This window comes from Felis catus, chromosome E1, assembly GCF_018350175.1.
Source record: "Felis catus isolate Fca126 chromosome E1, F.catus_Fca126_mat1.0, whole genome shotgun sequence".
In the NCBI taxonomy this organism is placed as follows: Eukaryota; Metazoa; Chordata; class Mammalia; order Carnivora; family Felidae; genus Felis; species Felis catus.
Window position 1 is genome coordinate 20,575,964 of NC_058381.1, and position 20,593 is coordinate 20,596,556.

Genomic DNA, 20,593 nt, shown 5'->3' on the forward strand with positions numbered 1-20,593 from the left:
GTTTACTTATTTATTTTGAGGGAGAGACAGAGAGAGAGAGAGAGAGAGAGAGAGAGAGAGAGAGAGAGAATGAATCAAGAGGTGGGGGTGGGATGGGTGGGAGAGAGAATCCCAAGCAGGCTCTGCACTGCCAGTGCAGAGCCCCATGTAAGGCTGGATCTCATGAACCGCGAGATCATGACTCGAGCAGATGCCAAGAGTCAGACACCTGACCGACTGAGCCACCAGGCACCCCTGAAATGCAGTTCTTGAAGAGGTGAGGGCACCATGTACGTCTGTCCTATAGCTTCCTTTCAGGATGTGAACTCACATCACCCTCTCTCCAAACTGCAGTATCGTCTGCACGAGGCCACTTCTTCCCTCAGCTGGATGTGTCCTTTCTCTTGACCTCCTCCAGACACTGAGGTCAGCATGACTTAGAAGTTCCTTTAGGCCACAGACACTCTTGGACCAATTTGGGAGCATTTTATTTAGGGTTAAAAAAAAATCTCCACATGAAAGTGAGATTAGACTATAATTTTCTTTTTTTGTGCTATCCTTCCTTGTTTTGGGTATAGTGTTGTGCTGGCCTAATAAAATGAGATGCTCTTTAAAAAAATTTTTTTTTAATGTTTATTTTTGAGAGAGAGAGAGAGAGAGAGAGAGAGAGAGACAGAGTACAAGTGGGGAAGGGTCAGAGAGAGAAGGAGACATAGAATCTGAGGCAGGCCCCAGACCCTGAGCTGTCAGCACAGAGCCTTAGGCAGGGCTAAACTCACAGAGTGAGAGATCATGACCTGAGTCGAAGTCAGATGCTTAACCAAATAAGCCACCCAGGCACCCCAAATGAGATGCTCTTCTATCAAATTTTTTAGTTCTCTCTCTTCTCTCTGATACTTGGTTGGAATTTTGCTCATGGATTTTAAGTCCTAATCCTCTCTCTTTATAATTTTTTTTTTAAGTTTGTTCATTTATTTTGAGGGGGGGAGGGGCAGAGAGAGAAAATCCCAAGTAGGCTCCATACTGTCAGTGCACAGCCCAACTTGGGGTTCAGTCTCACTAACTGTAAGATCATGACCTGAGCCAAAATCAAGAGTCAGACACTTAACTGAATGAGCCATGCAGGCGCCCTTCTCTTTACGATCTTTTGAAGATAATGACTCCTGTTCAAATCTAATCTATCAATGCTATATTCAGCTATTCTGAGCCTTTCCTTCTGAGTTCTAACCAGAGAACCTTTCAGAATGTACTTTAGGGAAATTACCTGGAAGATCAAATATTTGTCTGAACTTAAATCTCTCTCAACTTTGGATTTCTGCAATTAACCCAGGGACAAATAAGATCATGTGCCATCACTGTACTTGTAAAACACAATACAATTTTCTTTAATGTTCATTGATTTATTTTGAGAGAGAGAGGGAGAGAGAGCGAGCGAGGATGGGCAGAGAGAGGGAGAGAGAGAATCCCAAGCAGGCTCTGTGCTGATAGCACAGAGCCCATCATAAGGCTCAATGCCATGAACTGTGAGATCACGACCTGAGCCGAAATCAAGGGCTAGATCCTTAACCGATTAAGCCACCCAGGTACCCCAACACAGTGCCATTTTTAAAGTCACACCAATGATATGATACTTGGTAATAAGGGAAAACAGCTAGTAAAGAAATCAAATTAACCATTCCTTATGAAGTCAATATCAAGTTGCTGACTAACTCTAAGTCGAAATTCCAAGCCTGAATTTCCTGGGGGCAGGGAGGAGGGGTTTTATCTCTTGTCGATGCTTGACCTTTTATTCATAGAGTAAGAACATCAAGAATAAACTATAAAAAAATCTAGCATTTTGACAGCCTTCTCTTCCTCCCATTTATAATTTTTAAAGATGTTTAAAATTCTTCCATATATTAAAGATCGGAGGGAATACAAGTAGAAATGTTATCTCAGAATGCATATGCTAGGGAGAGACAGCAACTGACCGTGCTAGGACCAGTTTCCCATTTCCCCCTACTTACAGAAGCATTCAATAAGAGTTGGAATTTGCTAAACAAGGACCCAGACTAAGAAGAAATATTTTCCAGGCAAAAACTATGCATTAGTACAGGCATGCGGATTAAAATCCCTTTAATTGTCCTTACTTTGTTCTAACTATCAGAAGGAAAAGAAGCCTCCTAAACTGAGCCATGACTTTACTGTAGAGATGCCTTCTCCATGTCTTTCCCTTCCATTCTAAACTCCTTAGTATCACTCTTTGGCAGATGGAAGGGAATTTTTCAAACTTATCTGTTTATCATTGTTTTTTGGTAATTCCTTAGATTCTTATTTTTTTCCCACCAGATGACCATTACGCATTATTTTATCCACACCACTGAAAAGCATTTAACTACATATCTAAGGACCTATTTTGATCTAGGATACAAAGTTTAATAACATAAAATAAATGGTCTGCTTATACTGCACACACTGATCAGCAAAATGAACACAGTCGAATTAGACAGGTGGACATCTGATTCTAGATATGTCTTTGTTTAGGGAAAGAAAAGCCATATCTAAGTGAGAAAAAACAACAACACAATACTGATAAGGAAAGTCGATTACTTCTGGCAACTTGGGAAGTATCGTCAAGGAAGAAAAGGAACTGGACCCTGAGTTTTGAGAAGCAGTCTTCCCCTGGCATCAGGGTGGGGGGGGGGGGGGAGGCGGAGATAGACAGTTTGCCACACTGGAAAGAACATCTGACTTTGGAGTCAGAAACGCTTTACGCCGAATGCTCGATGATGTCCTATGGGAAGGAAGACCCCATCTCTAAAACAACTCCAATAAGTAACCAGACAGATCATTCCCTGGTCCACATCGTCCTCAGGGTCGATGCTCTGTGCATATTTCTCACATCACTGTTCACAACACACACCCACACACAAATACCCCAGACATCTAGGTTCACTGTGAATATGTCATGTGCCACCCAAACTCTGCGTTTTTGTATAGGTTGTTGCTTCTCTTAGAAATTCCTTCAGTCTTCATGTACCTATATGTCATCCTAAACCTGTCTTCTAATTTACATTCATAGTAGACACAATTGCTGATTATATTTGGGATAAATGAGAAGCTGTGACAATAAGTATATAAAGTAATTTTTCTGTCTTTTGGATTTCTGTCATTGGACTGGAGATGAAGAAATCATAATTGGGGAAATTCTATCATTTTTCGTTCAGATGGAGGCTGGAATAGCAGAGGATCATTCCTAATCTTGAAACTAAGCCTAGATGCTAATTTTGCCTTCTGTGGAATGGATGATTTATGTCGTTCTTCTAAAGGAAAATAACTCAATACATTGAAATTGGCACAAAGCAAGTTCAGTAAGAATTATGATGAAAGATTTCATATGTTCAAAACCTGCCTCAGTTACAAAAATCAAGCTTTACCTCTTGAAATGATTCACCAGGACTCCAACAAGTTCTCCAATTCGACTCTCATGGGTTGGCTGTTTGCTGAAAAGGCAGACAATGAGGTCTTTGTTGTCTTTTGTATGGAACACTACAAGTTGGTCCTTTCCGTTGGAGACACTCAGACCAGTCAACTGCAAAGACATAAAACATGGAGAACTATTAGGATGGTTTCTCAAAAGAATAAATTTAAAAATACATTTCATAATTATATGCATAATATACATATTATATTATATATGCATAATTTTAAAAATAAATTTATATTATATATATATATTTCAGTTTATTTATTTTGAGATAGAGAGTGTGTGTGCATGAACTGGGCAGGGGAAGAGAGAGAGAGAAGGAGAGAGAGAATCCCAAGCAGACTCTGCACTATCAGTGAAGAGCCTGATGTGGAGCTTGATCTCCCGAATCATGAGATCATGACCTGAGACGAAGTCAAGAGTCAGATGCTCAACTGACTGAGCTACCCAGGCACCCCTAATAATGTATTTTTGATCAGTGACCCTGGTAGCTTCAGTCTTTTCCAAGTTTCATGGAACAAGCAAGATGTAAGGAAATAATAAAGATAAGACTAAAAATCAGTGAAACTGAAAACAGAAAAATAATAGAGAAAAATCAATGAAATAATGAGCTGGTTGTTTCAAAAGATCAATAAAATTGCTAAGCCTCTAGTCTGAGGATAAAAGAGAGATAACCTAATTACCAATATAGAATGGAGGAGGGGATAGCACTATAGAACACACAGACATTAGAAGGATAACAAAGAAAAATATTTTCAACAACTCTGTGTACATAAATTTAATAACATGGATGAAACCAAGTAATTCCTTAGAAGCCACAAACTACCAAAACTCACCCAAAAGGCAATAGATAAGCTGAGTACTGCTTTATCTATTAAAAAATGAAATTTGTGGTTAAAAACCTTTCAAAAAAGAAAACTCTAGGCTCAGGTGACTTCACTGGTGAATCCTACCAAATGTTTAAAGAAGAAATAACACTGGGAACACTTTGTAACTCATCTTATAAGGCCAGCATCATCCTGATACCAAAAAAGGATAAAGGCAGTACAAGAAAACTGTAAACCAATATCCAAAACCCTTCATCAATATGGATGTAAGAATGACCAACAAAATATTAACAAAGAAATCCAACAACATATAGGAACAATAATATACTATGACCAAGTAGAGTTTATCTAAGAAATGCAAAGCTAGTTCAGAATTCATTAATTAACCAATGTAATCCATTGCTGCAACAGAATAAATAAGCCATGTGATATTATTTGATGCAAAGAAAGTGATGAGGGATAGAAGCAGAAAAATATTCACCTTTAGCCCAGAAGGCTGACCTAAATAAAGCCTGCATAGTTTCAATAAGGATTAAATATGTGCTGGTTGCTGCTTTCTTAAAGGGTCTCATGACTGCCTTTAAATCTCACCGACAGTTCACATCAAACTGAATGACAAGCACTAGAGAAATCTTGAGAAAGCAGTTTCACAGGCAGAAATTTGAGCATTTATTTTTATTTTATTTTTTTTAAGTTTATTTATTTATTTATTGAGAGAGAGAGAGAGAGAGAGAGAGAGAGAGAGAGAGAGAGAGAGAGATAAAGTGGGTGCCTGCACGCAAGTGGTGAAGAGGCAGATAAAGAGAGATGGAGAGAGAGAATCCCAAGCAGGGGCTCAACTTGGGGCGTCAACTCACAAACTGTGAGGTCACGACCTGAGCTGAAATCAAGACTCAGATGCTTAACCCAATGAGCCATCCAGGCGTCCCTAGTTTTAAATATTTTTAAAGATTCTTTTTTTAAGTAATCTTTACACCCCACGTGGGGCTTGTGTTTACGACCTTGAGATCAGAGTCACATATTCCACAGACTGGGCGAGAGGGGCGCCCCTTGATCTACTAGTCCCTGCACGTCCCTTCCCCCTTGAGCACAAAGCATATAACCACCAGCTGCATAGAGCAAAAGTGCAGCTCTTTCTGCCCACAGAGCAGAGAGCTTTCCCCGTGCTACTTACATAAACTTACTAATTTGCACTGTAAAATGTCTGAAGAATTCTTTCTTGGCCATTGTGCTCCATGACCCACCAACATTTTTGGTGGCCCTGCAAGGGGATTATAGGGGGAATCTAAGAGCCTCAGTGCGACCTGCTAAAACCCTTTTATTCCCCCAGCCTCTACTTGTTCTTTTCCAGAGATGTCCTGAATAGTACAACCCTTCGGAATGTGTCTTGTCTAGTGCTCAGGAGAGAACCTCTTGCCCGTGGCCCTACTAAGGGAAAGACAAACTGCTGCTGCCCGGCTGGACACCAGTACCTTGGCTGTAATGGCGTTGGGCTCAGAAATCAGTCTCTGTTTCATCTGCTCTTTTAATACTTGTATACTCGAGTATTTTAGTACTCTTTTAATACTCATCACAGGACAGACATACATGTCCCTAGGATGGCCGCTGATCTCAAGACTCCCATGGAAGGGTTCCTCCTAAATAATCCAGTGTGATCCCTCAAGTGAGCATAATATCCAAGATACATCTGACCACATGTGATTCCTGAAAGTGACTGGTGGGAGCTATTATCCAGTTGAGGCACTCACCCAGCGGGGGACTGGATCACAGATAAAGCTCACAAGAAAGTTTCCGGGATTAGACAGGGGTTCCGTACTTTCGTTTCTTCACGTCTTTCATTTGTCTTGCCCATGGGCTGTTTGGCATTCTCAGTCCTACTCTCAGACTGAAAGTACTTCTAGCTTAGATATATGTCACTTAATATGATACCAAATAGCTGCTCCTTGTTAACAAGGGCCAGGGCCTCTACCTCATCCATTAATAGTAGATCCAGAGTCTTACAAAGGGTATTGTTACTGGTTGCAAAATATATTGATACCCCCAAAATGGAAAGAGGCAGTTCCAATCTCTGTGGCATTTCAGTCCAATAACTGACACCCCTTCTCAGGTAGTACAATGGTGTCAGAGTGGTTGAAACTGAGGGATGCCTCCCACCACTCTGAATCCCAGGGACCTTCAGCAATATTCCTGGTGGGATGCCACTTAGAAGCTAAGGAGGATTTTGGTAATGGACTCCTAGTTAGTTAATGGACTCTCCTCCATTTGTAGGAATTAACTATAGGATCAGCTTCCTTGATCCCAAAGGATTTTCCTTTGGGCTGTTGTTACCTAACACAATGGAGTCAATCCGGACAATAGGATTTAAAGAAGAAGTGCCTCATCTTTTTCTGTAATAATGCTTGGCCTCAATGTTCTGTGAAGGATGATAAAAAAAAATGACCCACTGATGGGTCTTTAAGGTTCAGTACTATTTATCAATTGGACCTTTTGGTAGGCATCAGGGAAAATGGACCAAAATCCCATATGGTCAGGCCTTTATGGCCCTCTACCAAAACCCTCATCTGTCCATACTCCTTTAGGGGGCCCAAGGACACCCCTCTCCTCACCCTTTTCTTCTCAATCCACCACCAGCTGGCTGCCCAGGCCCGTCCTACTTAACCCACCACCCTCCCTGTGTTTTGTCATGTTTTCTATGTACACCACTCCCTGCCCCCATCTCTCTGCCAAGATCCTGTATATGCCTCCTTCTTTTTCCTGAGTTATTCTCTCCTCTTTGTTTGCTTCTTTGTGTGTCAGAGCTGGAATATATCTTGAGAGTACTGGATGAATGTTGCCTGACTCTGGTTGTGTGGGGTTTTCTCCCTCATTCATTTCCTAGGTTAATGGCTATGATCATTGGAGCCAGTTGTCCTGTAAGTCTACCTCAGGATGGGGACCTTAAAGAATACTCCCAAGAAGCTTTCAAAATTCCTTTTGCTTCAGGGAGGTTCCCTGTCTTCTCCACCAGACATGGACTGCCTATTTTCACTTTTTGTGGATGGAAACAAAAGGTGTGCCTGTTCATCTGTCTGTGCTGATGAGCTTTAGGACTGAGAGAGTCCTTTTTCTCTGCCCTCTTGCTGGCAGCACCTCACCTCTTCTGCCTGCACCTCCCCCTGCTCCTCTTTCCCCACCATGTTGGGTGCCACTCGCATAATGGCTCCTGTACCATCCTTCATGCCCTCAGTGCCATTGGCTCCTGTTCCTCCTCTCTTTGCTATCAAGGAGTGGAGAGCACCTCTCTCTGGACTTAATCCGCTCACTTCAGATTTCCCCACCGGTGCCCCAGGTAAAAACTGACAGTGGGGAACAAACTGATTGACATTTAGTGTGCCCAGGTGCAATATATTTGGCATTTAAGCTAATTTGAGTTTGTTAGTTTAATTAAAGGTAAACATGTCTTTAGAGTTATCAGCACTAAATATAAAACTTTTATTCTACCAAGGTTTACAAAAGGTCAAATAAACTCGTGTTATCGCTGTTGCAATTTGTCAGCAGAAAGATGACTTAAAATGATGGTTAATTTTGTCTCAAAGTTTTCACGAGTAATTGTTAAGAACAAGTAGGCTGAATAAATAAAAGATTAATGGGTAAAACTTTTATTTATTTATTTATTTTTAAATTTTAAAAATGTTTGTGTATTTTTGAGACAGAGGGACAGAGTGGGGTGGGGGACAAAGAGGGAGACACAGAATCCAAAGCAGGCTCCAAGCTCTGAGCTGTTAGCACAGAGCCTGATGTGGGAACTGAACTCACAAACCACGAGATCATGACTTGAGCCAAAGTTGGACCCTTAACCCACTGAGCCATCCAGGCACCCCATAGGTAAAACTTTTAAATAGCTTTCAAAATTTTTGGTAACATGAAACTGTGAAGTTTTTTTTTTTTTAATATTTATTTATTTTGAGAGAGAGCTCACATACTCATGCAAGCAGGGTGAAAGGCAGAGAGAGAGAGAGAGAGAGAGAGAGAGAGAGAGAGAGAGAGAGAGAGAATCCCAAGCAGGCTCTGCACTGTCAGCTCAGAGCCCGACACAGGACTTGATCCCATGACTGTGAGATCATGACCTGAGCTGAAATCAAGAGTTGGAAGTTTAACCAACCGAGCCACCCAGGCGCTCCTGACACTTGGAAGTTTTGCTAAGTTAAACAATAAATTGGATTGAATTTATTGGATATCTAAGTCTTTTCCAAATAAATACTAAAGCATGTTTACTAAATGTAGGTTTGGGCTTTTGGCTTCTTACCACAGAGAAACTGAGGATGTTGGGTCTATGGTAAACTTGCTTTATGCTTGGTTGAAAGGTTGTACTATGGAAAAACATGTTTTTAGAAATTATGAAATATGTTCATGAAGTTCAGATCTAAAGAATTTTGGTGTAACAGACCATTCACAAGTAATTACTACTTAATTTTCTTTGGAGATTAATGTTTCTAAGAGTTAAAATTCTGCTAAATGTAATTAAGACTGAAGGACGGGCGCCTGGGTGGCTCAGTCAGGTAAGCGTCCGACTTCGGCTCAGGTCATGATCTCACAGTTTGTGGGTTTAAGCTCTGCATCAGGCTCTGTGCTGACAGCTCAGAGCCTGGAGCCTGCTTTGGATTTTGTGTCTCCCCCTGTCTCTGCCTCTCCCCTGCTCATTCTCTGTCTCTTAAAATAAATAAATGTTAAAAAATTTTAAAAAAAGACTGATACACATAAGGAAAGCAACTCTGTATGTAGGAGTGGAGGATTATGAGAAAGAATACCTTTTGTTGAGGGAAAAAGAAATTGTCATAAAATGAGATTGGTTGTTTGGGGAGAAAATGTTTACAACAAAATCTGAATGCAAAAGAAAGTTGTAGAAGGTTTGTGAAGGGAATTTTTTGGAAAAGAATTTTATGTATGGTCAAGATTGAGGTTGAAATGAATGGATTTTAAAAGTACATTGGCATAAAATTGAAATTCTGCTTTTCTCTGTGTTAAAAAGACAAAGTTTTCTTGGATTGTTGTCTGCTTTTGATAAGAAAATGTAAATGAAGTTTTTTTTCTTTTTCTTTATCTGCCCAGAAAACCAAAGCTTCTGTGTTTTGTTGTTAATCAGGCCTTTGATTACTTAAGAAAGTTAAAACTTCTCAAGTTTTGCTAACAACTCTAGCTTCCTGTAGAATCTCTTACTGCCAGCTCAGTTAAATGTAAATATTAAATTTAGAATGATCTGTAATCCTATTTAGGCATATACTTAAAAATATATAAAAAATATAATTTCATATATTGTAGAAAATATATGAAATTCCTGAAGTTTTAATATGTTGTAGTATAAGGTCAAAATTAAATAATTTTAATTATTAAAATGCTATGTGTCACAGGAATAACTAAATTTCCTTGTCAGCTACATTATAATGAACTCTCTTATCAGATCTTTAACCATTCTATTTTTGAGTCTCTTGTGGTTTACAGTTATTGTTCCGATGCTCTTGCAGAATGAGTTTGTCTTCAAGGAGATTCAGGAAACTGACTTTTGACAAATACAGGTTTTTGATATCTTTAAAATCATAAAACTAAAATGGTTAAGCATATCCAGAACTAATGGAAGAAGCTGCATCTGAACAACTAGAATTAGGAGAACGGGACTAAACAGACTGAGGAAGATGATTGTGGTTTTTGTGACTCTTATTTGACACACTGCTGGCTTCCTAATGTTTGCTCTTCTAGATTTAAAGAAACCTTCTCTTAAGAAATCCATGACTTATAGAAATGCGATAAAGTTTTCTTTCGTGAACAAATTGAAACATTTAAATCTTTTCTTTATTGGAATCCTCCAGAATTCAGAAACTCCCAGTGGGTATTCTTTCTTTCTTGGCAATTAGTTATTTGCATAAGTTCAATAAGAATTTGTTCTCTTTGTAGTCTCCTCAAAAAGTTAAAAATAGAACTAACCTCCCATCCAGCAATCACACCAATAGGTATTTACCCAAAGGATACTAAATACTAATTCAATGGGATACATACACCCTGATGTTTACAGCAGCATTACCTACAATAGCCAAATTATGGAAAGAGCCCAACTGTCCAACTACTGATGAATGGATAAAGAGGATGTAGTATATATGTACAATGGAATATTACTCAGCCATAAAAAGAATGAAATCTTGCCATTTGCAATGACATGGATGGAGCTAGACAGCATAATGCTAAATGAAATAAGCCAGTCAGAGAAAGACAAATACCACATGATTTCACTCATATGTGGAATCTAAGAAACAAAACAAATGAGCAAAGGAAAAAAAAAAAAAAGGGAGAGAGGCAAACCAAGAAACAGACTCTTAACTACAGAGAACAAACTGATGGTTACCAGAGGGGAGGTGGGTGGAGAGATGGGTGAAATGGGTGAAGGGGATCAAGGAGCGTACTTGTGATGGAACACCAGGTGACGTATGGAACTGCTGAATCACTGTATTGTACACCTGAAACTAATATTACACTATATGTTAACCAATTGGAATTTAAAGAAAACTTAAAAAGAATCTATTCTCCTTGTAAAGGATACCATTGGAAACACTGGTTATATTACCAAGGCTTTGACTGGAATGTCCTATGTAAGAGAGACATGCATAGACTCAGATATAACCAGACAGCTCTAAGGAATTACGGTTGACTTTATGGAGCCAATAAAGCCCCTTGAAAATGTTGGCCTGAGGGGCGCCTGGGTGGCTCAGTCTGTTAAGTGTCTGACTTTGGCTCAGGTCATGATCTCACAGTTTGTGAGTCCAAGCCCCGTGTCGGGCTCTGTACTGATAGCTCGGAGCCTGGAGCCTGCTTCTCATTCTGTGTCTCCCTCTCTCTCTGCCCATCCCCCCACTTGCACTTTGTTTCTCTGTCTCTCTCTCAAAAATAAATGAACATTAAAAAAAAAAAAATAGAAAATGTTGGCCTGATACCTTGCTTACAGAGTTCCCAGCAGCCTTACCAGGTGAGTAAAGAATGTCACTTCCTGGCAGGTGCAAGAAACCTCAGGATATTTTAGGGACCTCAAGAAGAGGAATGCACCCAAATCTATAGGTATTGTAGGCAAGTCTGATGACAACAATTTGGCTCGGCTCTACCCTTGAGCAGCTATTAAAAGTTCAATCTAGAGGGGCACCTGGGTGGTTCCGTTGGCTAAGTGTCTGACTCTAGATTTTGGCTTAGGTCATGATCTCACAGTTGTGAGACGGAGCCTCAAATTGTTGGGACTCCTCATGTGGAGCCTGGTTACGATTCTCTCTCTCTCTCTCTCTCTCTCTCTCCACCCCTCACCCACTCACATGGTTGCGTATGTGCTCTCCCTCTCAAAAAAGTTCAATCTACAGATTCCTTATAAAAAGTTTCCAAAAAACAGATTTTATTATTATTTTTTTTATTAAAAAAAATTTTTTTTAACGTTTATTTTTGAGACAGAGAGAGACAGAGCATGAATGGGGGAGGAGCAGAGAGAGAGGGAGACACAGAACCGGAAGCAGGCTCCAGGCTCTGAGCCATCAGCCCAGAGCCCGACGCGGGGCTCGAACTCACGGACTGTGAGATCGTGACCTGAGCTGAAGTCAGACGCTTAACCGACTGAGCCACCCAGGCGCCCCAAGATTTTAAAGGATCTATATGATCAATCACTATTCTTGCTGAGCTTATGTAAATAATTAGGCCAAGTTTGTTAAAACTGGACTTGTTTTACAAATGAATCAGTCTTGATTTGGCTATCTCTGGAAATAAGGGTGAACTGAGAAAAATTATGTTTCTCAATAATGCATCCTTATGGATGTTAGGTTCTAGTTTTAATTAGCTGTCTTAAAAAAAATTTTTTTTCAATGTTTATTTATTTTTGGGACAGAGAGACAGGAGCATGAACGGGGGAGGGGCAGAGAGAGAGGGAGACACAGAATCGGAAGCAGGCTCCAGGCTCTGAGCCATCAGCCCAGAGCCCGACGCGGGGCTTGAACTCCCGGACGGCGAGATCGTGACCTGGCTGAAGTCGGACGCTTAACCGACTGCGCCACCCAGGTGCCCCTAATTAGCTGTCTTTAAATGCTTGTTGTTTGCCTAAGCTAGACAACTTGGGGTAAACTTCAGAGATACTGCCATAATAGCTCATATATAGACAGTCTTCCTGTTTGTTACTCTGTGGGGATAATAAAAGGGACCCCATGGACATATGATTATTTAAATAGCTGGACAATGGAATGGATACCCCAACAACTGGGTAACTCAGCTTTTACCCTGATCAATTCTATGTGTCTGGGATAACACAATTGCTCCTTAAAACCAGATTATACCCCACTCCATCGAGTTAACTATGGACTTATAGAAATAATGGCTGGCTGAGCCCTGGGTTAGCCTGGATGTGGGAGAATGACAATGAACTGAACGATGTGCCCTCATATTCCTGTGAACCAGTGGAAGATCTCACAATACTCTTTAAACAATGAGATAAGAAAAAAAAAATGGAGGTCTTTTTTCTTGTACTTGCCATCTACACACCATACCTAAATGGAACTCTTTTCTACAAGGGGGACAACACTACGCTGAGCTCCAAAACCAATCTTCGGGCTGGGCTTGTGGCTCACTGTCCACATCAAGCACTTAAGGTCTCCCTTGCTGAGACTCTCCATTACAAGGTACAGATTGGCATTATTTATATCCACACATAGCTGAAATGATACTACATCCTAATACCAGCACATGTAGGGATGCTTTTATCATTTAAAAGAATGTTTCTTGCTGACCTATGGTAAATGTTACAAGGGACTCTCTAGGCCAAAAGAGGCCTTTCTCTTATCCTCAAACTATCAAAATTTTAACTGAATATGCCAATCCATAGATAGTCTGACGACAACAAATTCCTTGACTATTATTTGAGATAATACCCAGGAAGGATTATCTCAAATACGGGATGGATATATGTATGTGGCTTACTACCACAATAGGACAACTAAGCCAAAAGGCCCGTCCCTTATGCTAAGAAGAGAAAAACCATACCCTTGATTCATAGCCCAATAGTACTGGCTAAATGGAATGGTTACCCCCATAAGCCTGTGACCATACCATTATTTTATAGGCAACTGACTGGTTTGCTATTGACTAGACAAGGTGATCAGGCATCAGATGGCTAGCACCTAATGGAACACAATGGTTACATGGGCCAAATTTTTGGCCATGGCTTCCACCAGGCTGGATTGGAAGATGTACTATAGGTTATGCCTAGACTCATAGCCATAGCACTAAGACTATCACAAGTCCAGTGAATCTTCCATGGCTAAAACAACGATGGACAAGGTCTGCATTCCATTAGTATGATGATATGATGATCTGACATCTATTTTTCTTCCATCAGTAGGTCTAGAAGATGTTTTATGGCACATAGAGGCCCTTGATAAATATGCAATTAAGATCTTAAAATGACTCTCAAAATAGCATTACATTATTAAACACCAAAATGACCCGAGTGCATAAAGCAGTTCTACAAAATATAATGGCTATAGATGTCTTAACAGCAACACAAGGAGGAGTGTGTGCCATTATTAAGGCAGAATGCTGTGACTCCATTCTGGATTATGACAAAAATATAACAGGACTACTTACTGATATGAATAATCAAATTGATGCTCTTAAAGACCCTACACTGCCACTTAATGATTGGTTACATTTGTGGTCCAGAGGTGGACTATGGTCCACACTAAAGTGTCTTCTCATTGCTTTTCTTTTTTTTTTTTTAACTTTATTTATTTATATTTTTGAAAGCAAGAGAAAGAGAGCACGAACATGGGAGGGAGAGAGAGAGAGGGAGAGACAGAGAATCCCGTGCACTGACAGTGCAGAGCCCAATGTGGGGCTCAAACTCACAAACCATGAGATCATGACCTGAGCTGAAATAAAGAATCGGAGGCTTAGCGGAGGAGCCACCCAGGTGCCCCTCTTCTTATTTTCATTATAATAATAATGCTAATGTGTTGTCCCTTTGGCTTTGTTCTTTTCTATGGTTGAGATACATGCAAGCAGGTGCCAATTCCTTCACTCAAAAGATCCTTACTACTCAAAACAAATTCACCCAGATGTCTTCTCTGTACTCTACAGCAATGGCCTTCTGTTATAGTTACTTGTAGGGACAGAGAGTGACCAATTTCAGTCCACAGGTAGGGATATCTCTATGATCCCTGACAGCTTGAAGAAGTTACAGAAGATGAGCCCCTCGCCCTTCAACAACCTTAAAAGATTTAAGGACCAAAAACTGGTCAGGGGGTAAATGATGAGGGACAGAAGCAGAAAAATGTTCACTTTTAGCCCAGAAGGCTGACCCGTATACAGCCTGCATAGTTTTGATAAGGATCAAATATGTGCTGGTTGCTACATTCTTAAAGGGTCTCATGACTTCCTGTACATCTCACTGATAGCTAATATCAAACTGAACGATAAGCACCAGAGCAATCTTGTGAATGTAGTTTTTTTTTTAATTAAAAAAAATGTTTTAGTGAATGTAGTTTTACGAGTGGAAATTAGAAGAAGCATTTATGATCTACTACTTCCTGCACATCCCCTCCCCCTTGAGCACTAGGCATACAGACACCAGCTGCATAGAGCAAAAGTGCAGCTTTTTCTGCCCGTGGGTCCTGTCCCCATGCTACTTAAATAAATTTCCTAAGATGTACCTTACGATGTCTCAAGAATTCTTTCTTGGCCGTTGTGCTCCACGACCCCACGACAAAAGCACCTGACAATATTCAACATCCATTCATGATAAAAACCCCTCAAGAAACCAGGATTAGAAAAGAACTCAACCCGATAAATCACATCTATATTAATGCCACGGCTAACAACACACTTAGTGGTGAAAGAGATCCTTCTGCAGAGATCAGAAGCAAGGTAAGGATTTCCATAGTCACTGCTGCCGTGCAACATCATACGAGAAGCCCTAGCCAGCGCAATAAGGTAGGTTTAAAGAAATTTAAAAGGCATATAGGTCGAAAGGGAAGAAACGAGAGTCTTTATATTATTTGATTACATGATTGTCTGCATAAAAAAAACCCCAAGGAATCTACAAAATAGCTCCTAGAACTGGTAAGTAGGTTTAGCAAGGTCACCAAGTCTTGTTGGTCACAAGGCCAACATGCAAAGATATTTCTCTATACTAGTAATGAACAACTGGAAATACAATTAAAAAAAATTTTTTTTAACATTTATTTATTTTTGAGACAGAGAGAGACAGAGCATGAATGGGGGAGGGGCAGAGAGAGAGGGAGACACAGAATGGGAAGCAGACTCCAGGTTCTGAGCTGTCAGCCCAGAGCCTGACACGAGGCTCGAACTCACAGACCGTGAGATTGTGACCTGAGCTGAAGTTGGATGCTTAACCGACTGAGCCACCCAGGCGCCCCTGGAAATACAATTTTTAAAAATAAAAATTTTTAAAAAATGTTAACTTAGTTTTGAGAGAGAGAGAGCGAGAGAGGGAGAGAGGGAGGGAGAGAGAGAGACGGAGAGAGAATCCCAAGCAGCCTCTGAGCTGTCAGCACAGATCCTGACATGGAGCTTGACCTCACTAACCATGAGATCATGATCTGAGCCGATATCAAAGAGTTGGAGCTCAATCGACTGAGGCACCAAGGTGCCCCAAAAATTAAAAAATATTTTAAGTATAGTTAGCATATAATTTTGGAAACAAAAGTTTATAAACAAAACCATCCACAGCAACTCCAAAAACAAAAATACTTATTTTTTTTCCAAAACCAAAAATACTTATATGTAAATCTAAAAAACATGTGTAGGACCTATATGCTGAAAAGTAAAGAGTCAAATCAAATTGTTGATGAAAGTAAATAAACAGAAATAACAAATTCATAGATTGGAAAATACAATATTGTTAAGATGCCAATTTTCCCCAAGTTAATCTATAGATTTAATGCAATCCTAACCAAAATCCCAGCATAACATTTTGTAGATATCAATAAGCTGATTTTAAACCGTGTATGGAGGGGCACCTGAGTAGCTCAGTCAGTTGAGTGTCCAACTCTTGATTTTGGCTCAGGTTATGATCTTGTGGTTCAAGAGACTGAGTCCTGTGTCAGGCTCTGTGCTGACAGCACAGAGCCTGCTTGGGATTCGCTCTCTCCCTCTACCCACCCCGCTTTGAAATAAATAAATAAACATTAAAAAAAAAAAAGTGTGTGTGGAAAGGCAAAGGAACTAGAATACCCAAAAAAATTTGAGAAAGAAGAACAAAGTTGAAAGACTCACAGTAGTTCATTTCCTTACTATAAAGCTAAAGTAATGAACATAAGGTAATTGTCAAAGGGATAAAAACAGATCAGTGGACCAGAATGAAGAGTCAGAAATAAGTACAAACACGGCCAATTGATTTTTCACAAAGCTACAAAGGCAATTCAATGGAGAAAGGATATAACTTAGACATTTGGATAACTTGGACCATTTCAACATTCACAAGTCAAAAGAAATAAACATCACTTTAAATCTCAGGCCTTCTGTAAAATGAATTCAAAATGGATCATCGATGTAAATGTAAAATGTAAAACCATAAAACTTTTAGAAGAAAACAGGAGAAAATCTCTGTGGCCTTGGATTGGGGAAATATTTCTTAGAAATATCACCAAAAGTGTAACTCATAAAAGAAAAAAAAAATGTTAAACTGAATTTAACCAAACTGAAAACTTTTCTTTGAGGAAGACGCTGGTAGGAAGATGAGTATATAAAGAACTCTTAAAACTCAACAATAAGAAAGCAAACAACTCAATTTAAAAATAAGCAAAGGGGACCACGTGGGTGGCTCAGTTGGGTAAGCATCTGACTCTTGATTTCGACTCAGGTCCAAGATTGAGCTGTCAGCGTGCAGCCTGCTTGGGACAGTCCCTCTCCCTCTGCCCCTCTCCAGCTCATGCACACATGGTTTCTCTCTCTCTCTCTCTCTCTCTCTCTCTCAAAACAAATAAACATTAAGAAAAAAGTTAAAAGTGGGCAAAATATTTGAAGTCACTTCACCAAAGAAGACATACAGGTGGCAAATAAGTACATGAAAAGATGCTAAACATCACTAGCTATTAGGGAAATGCAAATTAAAACCATGAGATACCACCACAAACCTATCAGAATGGCCAAAATAAAACAAAAGCAACAACAAGAACAAAGTGACAAGCTGGTGGAGATGCAGAAGAGTTGGAATTCTCATACACTACTGGTGGGAATGTGAATTGATACAATCACTGGGAAAACAGTTTGGCCGTTACTAAAAGAGTTAAATGTAGAATTACCATGTGGGGCGCTTGGGTGGCTCAGTCAGGTGGGCATCTGACTTCGGCTCAGGTCACGATCTCATGGTTCGTGAGTTTGAGCCCTGCGTTAAGCTCTGTGCTGACGGCACGGAGCCTGGAGCCTGCCTCAGATTCTGTGTCTCCCTCTCTTGCTGCCCCTCCCCCGCTCATGCTCTGTCTCTCTCTCTCTGTCTCAAAAATAAATAAAACATTAGAATTACCATGTGATCCAGCAATGTCACTCCTAGGCATATATCCCAGAGAAATAAAAACGTATGTTCACTCAAAAACTTAGACGGGAATGTTTATAGCAACTCTATTCACAATGGCCCCAAACTGGAAACGAATAGAATATCCATGGATAAATCAACTATGAACATCTCTACAATGTAATGCTATTCAGCAATAAGAGGAATAAACTAATGAAACAAATTATTGATATGCAACATGGATACATTTCAAAGGCATTATGTTGAGTGCAAGCAGTCAGCCTCAATAGGTTACATACTGTAGGATTCTGTCTATGTGATACTCTCTAGAAGGCAGAACTATAGGGATGGACAACAGATTGGTTGCTGTCAGAGTTTAGGGTCAGGCGTAGTCTGACCTAAGGGAGTTGTCTGGGGATGATGGACGACTGCGTATCCTGCCTGACGTGGTGGCTACATGAATCTATACATGTGCGAAGACCCGTAGACTGTACACAACCACCAGCAAAAGCCAATTTTGTTACATGCGAATATAAAAATACAGCTCCTTGCTTATTTTGATCCCCGGATAGTCTACTTTGGTCAGTAAAACAGAAGCCTCAGAGATTTCTCACTCTGTGGTTTGTTCTTTCACTGCAGAAAATACCAAAGTGCCACCTCCTGGCCGCCACAGGTGCTGTCAGTCTGGCAATCAACACCGACAGGGCATCCGCTGGGGGCAATGCAGAGCGCCAGGCTCCCTGGCGGGGATGGAAATACCAGAGATGCTGAAGGCATAAGCCTGCTGTAGGGGGATTCACAATCCAGTTGGACCAGTGGAAGAGACAAACAAACAACTGGAAAACATTTTAGCAGTTCGTGTATTTGGAAGGCCACTTAGTTTCATGTCCGTATTTTACGGATAGGGAAACTAAGGCTCACAGAGGTTAGTGGGGTCTGTAGACGTTGGAACTGGAACTCAGGTCTGCAGACTAAGCCAGCACCATGCCCTTTATCGTAAGCTTTTTCAAATGTCATGTACAAATGAACAGAAGCTGCATAAGTAAGTACTCCTAAACGTCAAGTGAATACATGTTCACAGGAGGTGAGTCTCGGGTTGATTTTAAAGAACGCCTGGGTCAGTGCTTGAAGAAAGAAGGAGAAGTATTTAAGGCATTGGAAATCACTTCACAAACCTATGTGGATCATGGACTTTCTGAGGCCACTGGTAAGAGAACATATCAATCTTTCTGCCACGTAGATGTATCCCATCCAGATGATTCTATACAATTAAATTAAACATACCATTGTCATTTCTAAAAACATTTTATGTCTGTGATGCTTCCCTCTCATTTGATTTCATATGCAAAATTCGAAACTGAATTTATGTAGCACTTCGCAGGAGAGCTTAATTAGAGCCTAATAAAATGAGGATTTTAACAGCAGCGACTCTGCCAACATACCCCGGGAGCCTTGGCTGCAGAGCTTCAGGGAGAAGAGGTTCAGTGGCACATGCTGGAACCATCCAGATGGAAGGCCCCTTCCAGGTGCTGCCTGGGCCAGGGGGAAGGAGCCCAGGACTGTTTTCTCAGCTCCCTTCCCCTCCAGGGACAGGCTTCTGCTCCTGCCTGTCCAGCCCGTCTGGCGACATGCTGCTTCTGGTCCTAGGAAACCCTCATGTGTAGGCTCAGACCTGTGGGCCAGAGCCCCAGACAAAGAGAGGGAAGAGAGCACCCAATTTCTTCCGCTACACAAATAATGAAAGATTAAGCCCCTGGTGGGGCCCAGGCGGGATACACAGCACCCAGAACGTCTCCTGGTGTCGTGGGAGACAGGACGGTAAGTGGGGAAAAGCAGCACGGAAAGGGAAGACTTGGGTGCTAATCCCACTTCGGCCCTGTGATTATTCGATCACATGACGGAGTGAGTCACTGGGTTTCTTGGAGCATCTGTCTCCTCTTCTACAAAATGAGGATCATACTAGACGCCTCATCTACCTTATAAGTCTGTGGTAAGGATCAAATAGCAGCAACTCAGAGGTATACGAAGATGAACAAGCAAAATCCCCTCCGCCTTCAAGGGTTTTTACACCCTAATCTAAATTTTTTTTTTTCAACGTTTATTTATTTTTGGGACAGAGAGAGACAGAGCATGAACGGGGGAGGGGCAGAGAGAGAGGGAGACACAGAATTGGAAACAGCCTCCAGGCTCCGAGCCATCAGCCCAGAGCCTGACGCGGGGCTCGAACTCACAGACCGCGAGATCGTGACCTGGCTGAAGTCGGACGCTTAACCGACTGCGCCACCCAGGCACCCCATTTACACCCTAATCTAAAAGGAGATATGCCAGCAATGCCTGCACTGAGGTACGTCAGTTAGGGAAGGGGTCACTCTCTCAGCCACACACATAAATCAGCTTCTCTGAACAAAAGTGCAACTCCTTATCCAGGCTTCACTCTGTTAGTTACCTTCTTCTCTCTCATCATTGGTGGGATCTCTGTGCTATTATAAATCAAAACCTCCCTCTTTTTGATATTTAAGATTTCGACCAGGGCAGATACAGTCTCTGATTGTAAACCATCTCAGTCCTCCCAGGCCCTCCTCAGCAAGGACGAGCAAACAGCAGACACAGCTAGACAAGTGAAAAGCTCTGGCAGTTCAGAAGGAGGAGGCTTAGTCTGGGGAATGAGAGCAGGTGTTCTTCTTTGCCACGGAGTAAGTGCAAGAAAGCAGGGCGAACTAGAACAAAATCCCTAATTTGTACTTGCACTTATAAGTACAAAACAGACCAATATTAGAAACAGAAATCATTCTGAAAGATAAC

At 41.0% G+C, this 20,593-nt stretch overlaps 1 protein-coding gene across 3 annotated transcripts in view; it reads right to left on the bottom strand.

The window, feature by feature from the left end:
* Positions 1-20,593, bottom strand: part of MYO1D (myosin ID) — a 362,829-nt gene that overhangs the window by 84,078 nt on the left and 258,158 nt on the right. For all 3 annotated transcript variants that reach the window (XM_023244611.2, XM_019817507.3, XM_045044201.1), the window contains exon 21: positions 3,396-3,550. In XM_023244611.2, coding sequence (XP_023100379.1) covers positions 3,396-3,550 — 155 coding nt within the window. The remainder of the gene's footprint in view (positions 1-3,395; positions 3,551-20,593) is intronic.